The following is a 6,000-nucleotide window of genomic DNA, read 5'->3' on the forward strand; positions in this document are numbered from 1 at the left end:
ATCTCTGTTGCAGATAGATAGTTGAATTTCAGAGAGGTGAATTCCACCTGACTGGTAGATTCCCAGAAGCCACCATTCCTCATTCAGCACATCAAGGTAGAATCATAGAATCGTTTAGGCTGGAAAAGACCCTTAAAATTATCAAGTCCAACCATTACCCCAGCACTGCCAAGTCCACCACTAAACCATGTCCCTAAGCACCACACCTATCCATCTTTTAAATACCTCCAGGGATGGAGACTCAACCACTTCCCTGGGCAGCCTGTGCCAGTGCCTGACAGCCCTTTCCGTGGAGAAGTTTTTCCTAATATCCAACCTAAACTTCCCCTGGTGCAGCTTGAGGCCATTTCCCCTTGTCTTATCGCTTGTTACTTGAGAGAAGAGACCGACCCCCACCTCGCTACAACCTCCTTTCAAGTAGCTGTAGAGAGTAATAAGGTCTCCCCTCAGCCTCCTCTTCTCCAGACTAAACAACCCCAGCTCCCTCAGCCGCTGGGATTTTATGGGAAGATTATACCTTCCTGGCTTCCCTGTCCTTGGGACCCAGCCCTAAAGGCTCCAGCACTCACAGAAGGGCTTATGAACAGGGAACAATGTTTCTAGAAAAAGGAAAGATGTTCCCAGAGCTGAGGATTTAGGTAAGGCATGGAAGGACAGCTTGGTTAGATGTTTCCATTTGTAGGACAGATTTGGCAAAGGAGCTGAAATTTGACTCTGATCTCCCTCGGGAAAGGCTGTTAAATTTGTGCTAAGCTTTCAGGGAAAACTGACTGTCTCCAGGGACAGTTAAATAGGATTTCCATTTGGAAATGTGCCCATAATTTTGAAAGCTGAGAATTTCTGAAAGCAACACCCCTGGAAGATCAAAAGGCACTGAGGTAGGAGCTGAACTAACCAAAGGCAAGATCTTCACAGCAGTTTTGTTCTGCTCTTCCCTTTGATGAATGAGGGAGAGGATCAGAGGAATAATGGAATAATTCTCCCAGGATTCATCTTGTCTAGTAGATTCTGGATACAGCCATGACAGATATATAGTTTGTGCTCCTCAATCAACAAAGTCATTCATCTCGTCCTGGGAGAAGTGTCTAAGATGTGCCAAGAACCCTCTGGAAGTGCCCAATTAGACAGATTACAAAAGATGCCTGCCTCAGAGCAGGCACTTTACTTCAGGACACTTTAAATTAAATTAGCTATGCTCACCCTTTGCAATAAGTCAAGCTGAAGTGATACAACAGGGGAATAAATAAAATCAGAGCCAGGCCCAATATTTGTTTTCCTTTTTTGCACCAGAAGACACTTACCTTTCACTTGGTCTCCATTACAGTCTGTTCTTTATTGCAGATGAAACTGAACTGGTTCTTTCTCTAATGGCATACATGTTCACTGCAGGTGTAGAGCTCACGGGTTATCCTCGGAAGAAATTGCAGAGTTCAAAAGGAGGAAAGCTGAAAAACTCCTTGGCAAAAAGGCCTAGATCTGAGGTAGTAGCTGTAGGACAGTCCCAATGTAGCTCTGCTATTTAGTGTCTGCTTATGTGTTATTTGTCTGCACTTTGCTGGTTTTAGTGTCACAACTTTTTTTTTTTTTTTGGTCAAAAATATGTATTATTCTTTTAAAGTGTCTCATTAAAAAAAGGTGCTCAGAACAGCAGCAAAGCTGTCTAAGGATAGTAGTAGCCTTGTTGGGCAATTTCCCAGCAAATTTATGACCTGTTATCACATTCATTCCTGAAAGATATACAGTATTACTGTGTTTAACTGTAGTATATTATCGATCCACTGGATGTCGATGTGCACTGTACCAGGACGAGCCCAGTCCATGGTAAACACAGAGATAAAGCTGGAGTTCAAGCCTGGAAGAATCCAAATTGCCTATTGTTGCTTTCCTGTAATGTATATCTCCTGCCTAGTGTAATTCCATATCTCATGACATGAAACAGGATGCAGCTCTGTTATTCATCACTATGGTACTTACTGGTACAAGAAATAAATGTGGATTTAGGATAATTTGGTTGGAATTCAGAAGTTACATGGAGTATAAGAGCATGACCTGAGGTGCCTGATCAAATAGGTGCTACCAGAGCAAGGCTGGCATATAAGCATGCATACCCACATGTGCACAAAGAGGCTTTGATGTCCCATGGAAATGCTGTGTGGTTGGTTTTTTTAATAATATCTCTGAAAGCAGCAATAATGCTTCTGCTCAGTGCCTCTGAACTAACTTTTACTTAATTTCCACTTTCTTAGAAAAAGACAGAGGTGAATGAAAGCCTAGAGTGCCTAGATATAGGCTGGTTACAAACCCCTAAGATACACCATATCAAGTTGATACATTACTCTAAAGACTAAAGCTCCATCCAATTTTCTCACAAGAATAAAACCCAGCAGAGAAATTTTGGCTGTGTTCCTCTTTCCCAACCACAAATTTTAAAGCTTCAGAGGGTGTTACTAGGCTGTTTTATCTCCCTTAAGAGATTTTAAAATTTTTGTCTGAGGCTCTCCCTATTCTAGGAGCTGGGCAGAAATTCCTCATTTAAAAAAAAGATTTAAATATGGGACACACTGTGCAGAGATCTGCATAAGCACTACCATATGTGAACACTTGCTGCTAAATATAAGCTCCAAGGCACAAAAGACCACCCTGCTGATCTACACCTATAAGTACAAGCTACTCCTCCAAGGACAGAGGCAAAGAAGATCTCTCACTTGGGTTAGCCCTGCTTGACAAAAACTGCACATATACTGACACAAAAACATTTAGTGCGTATATCACCCACAGACATAGACTTCTGCACTGAAGCAAGGGTGATTAGCAGTAAATTATAGAGAACAGAAGGTCCTCATTAGCCTACTTGGCTCAATTCATGGGAAGTAGCAGAAAAATCAATAAGACGTTTGTACCTGGAGCTTTTCAACTATCCTAGTTCAATCCTTCTTGTGTGCATGAAGCTTTCAATGGAGGCAATTATGCCCTCAACAGACACTTATTCAGGAAATACAGTAAACACCCAAATCATTGCATCTTGCTGGCCAAGCCATAGACTAGCAAGGTGTGGCTGACCAGAAGTTAAGATCTGAAAACTCATTCAGGACAGGTTTTTTGATAAAGATTCTCTCTGTCCTCAAAGGTGAAACATATGCCTACACAGAAATCCCTACAATTACAGTTTACTCCTTCAGCCCCACTGCGGGGATAATCTCAGATGATCTCTCCAAAGATTAAAATCAGAACTGCAGAAACCAAACAATCATTTCTATTGATTTTTTCCCCATCATATCTTTCTTCTCTTCCCCCTTTCTTCCACTCTGCATCAGCTACTTCTTCTCTCTTGGTATGCAGGGACATCTCCCAGCAACACACTGGAAGGCATATCTTCTTCATCCAACACCAGAAAGGCCTAAAAAAAAAAAAAAAAAAGAAATTTCTTTTCCTTGTTTCCTTAGTGGTTGCAAAACATTTAAGATCATCTTTGACAAGGGCATCAGCTCTTTCTCATAAAGTTCAATGAATGAATTTTCAGGATGGATCCTCCACTGAATCCTAAATTGCATTGGATTGATACATTTGGGTGATTTCTTAAGATTCAGCAATTTGCCTTTAGATCCCTTTCCTGGTTTTCGCCCTTGGTTGTCCTTGGCTGCCCTTGGTCTCCCACTGAGTGTGAGTGAAGGGAACATGACGTGTGCTGAGTTTCGAGGTCCTGGCTCTTCTCTTGTTGCATCCAGATTTAATAGGCAGTCCTCAGGCACAGGTAACCAGACCATCAAACATCATCTGCAGAACCTTAGGTCAAATAATAAAATACAATTCCCTTGAATGATAACAAAAAAGCATTAGATATGCAGTGCTACAATACAGTGTGTCAGAGTGGTTCTGGTGCCAGTGCTATTAATTGACTTTGCTGTAGTCATATATACACTTTAAGTATATTTATATACTTTATAGATATCTAATAGATACTTTAAAGACAGCTTATCCTGTGCTGTCATTAAGGGCAGTTTCATTAGGCTGCTTAACAATTTCATATTAATAATTGGTCATTAGTGTGAATAGTCCTTGGGCCTAATAATGTTAGTTCCCCTCTTTTCAAGACCTCCTATCTTGTACTCTTGGGATAGGATCATAGAATCATAGAACGGATTGGACTGGAAGGGACCTTTAAGGTCATGCAATCCAACCCCGCTGCAATGAGGAGGGACATCTTCCACTAGATCAGGTTGCTCAGAGCCCCATCCAGCCTGGCCTTGAATGTTTCCAGGGATGGGGCATCTCCCACCTCTCTGGGCAACCTGTGCCAGTGTTTCACCACCCTCATTGTAAAAAATTTCTTCCTTATATCAAGTCTGAATCTCCCCTCTTTTAATTTAAAACTATTAAGCCTTGTCTTGTTGCTACAGGAACCCTCCTTCATGTAGTCAGTTTTACATATATTTCTATTCTAAAGTAATTGCTTGTTCATTGTACAACAATGGTATGTACAATTTAAAACCATATATATGTATATACACAACAATTTCTCAACTATTTCTTTTTAATATCTATATAATCACAATGGTGTTATTGGTATGGCTTAGCATTTGGTTCTTTTCGGTTTACAGCAGCTGGAATGATATTTTCTTCTATTATACACAGCAAATTTGATTTCATGCAATGCTTTCTGTAGGACAGGACAGCTGCAGAGTTGAGACCTACCTAAAGCCCTGCCATTCACTCAGCTTCTGGCCTTCTACAGGTCATAGAATCATAGAATCATAGAATCGTTAAGGTTGGAAAAGACCCTTAAGATCATTGAATCCAACCGTTAAAGTCCTTGATGTTTGTTTTGTCTCTGAAACCCCCACTATGTTATAATAAATCTGTGCCCACCAACAGATGGTAGAACCTGGGCATCATGGATACTTGGAGCATCATAGCAAATGATCCTCTTCAGCTGCATCACATCAGTTTGCTAGCCTGGATCTACATGTAGTCTCTCAGTTAGCCCAGCTCTTAAGTCCTGGTACTCAGCAGAACTTATTCTGTCAGGAACAGTGCCAGGCTAAGGCAGCAAAACCACACCTGGATCTGAGATGGATATCAGGGCTTTGTGGTTCTCTGCCCATCCTGTCTTGGGCTTGGTGAGACCATGGGGCTGTCAGAGCAGCTGGACCTTCAGATTTCTCAGTGATGGCAGTGAATGACCTCAAACCCAGAGAAGCCCAGCTGATTAACAGGGAATCTCTTTTATTACCAGCTAGCGGCTTTATGAGGCTTGTGATGCACAGTTAGGAATGTTTTTTCAGGAGCAGCTGAAGCCCTCTGGTTGTTTTTATGTAAATGTAATTTACATTTGTAAAGTGGATATCCTTGGATGAAAGGTCTATGTATCCCATTAACCCATGCAACAGCTCCAGCAGTTGTGTGGTCTACTGGGATCACCACATCCCTGCAGTTCTCTACCAGCATCCCTCCTTGTCTGATGCTTCTTGATGGCTTTGAGAACGTCTAATGTTTCTGCTTTGTCTGACACAAAATTATGCAAAACGAAAGGCTACTCCTTAGTGAGCAGGTTTGCTAACTCCTCCTCTCTTCTCTGTTTTACAGCCACAACTGGCCAGACATGCTGACCAGGAAACTCAGATCTGTCCTGAGGGACACAAAGAGGACACTGACAAAAGCAACCTTTAAAGAACTGGGGAGGATAAAGGAGGCTGGAATAAGTATTGAAGAGGATGAAATCTGAGAAGAGAAGAGCACAGCAAAGAACTAGTAAGATCAGGACAGACACCTTGAAGCCAACCCAACAGAGGAACTCACACCCTCCATTTAATTCCCTTCCAGCCAAAAGCAATATAATTGATGAAGCCTCTTAGCTCTTGCAGGGGGTGAACCTGAGCAGGCAGACAAATCCTGACCATAATCTCTTGTGAAATTGGGCACCAGCTCAGAGCTGTATGTGTGGGGTTTTGGCAGGGGTCCATTGGGGAGGAAAGTGATGGTGATGGTAGTGCCAGCTCTTCG

At 42.0% G+C, this 6,000-nt stretch overlaps 1 protein-coding gene across 1 annotated transcript in view; it reads left to right on the forward strand.

Annotated features, from left to right (window-relative positions):
• The window catches only part of GUCY2F (guanylate cyclase 2F, retinal), a 45,034-nt gene extending 39,312 nt beyond the window's left edge, over positions 1-5,722 (forward strand). The window contains exon 18 of the mRNA XM_009476480.2: positions 5,584-5,722. Within this exon, the coding sequence (XP_009474755.2) occupies positions 5,584-5,722 (139 nt within the window). The remainder of the gene's footprint in view (positions 1-5,583) is intronic.
• The last annotated feature ends 278 nt before the right edge of the window (positions 5,723-6,000 follow it).

The sequence above is a fragment of the Nipponia nippon genome, unplaced genomic scaffold (genome assembly GCF_047370975.1).
Source record: "Nipponia nippon isolate SJK-2023a ecotype South Korea unplaced genomic scaffold, ASM4737097v1 scaffold_2, whole genome shotgun sequence".
Lineage (NCBI taxonomy): Eukaryota > Metazoa > Chordata > Aves > Pelecaniformes > Threskiornithidae > Nipponia > Nipponia nippon.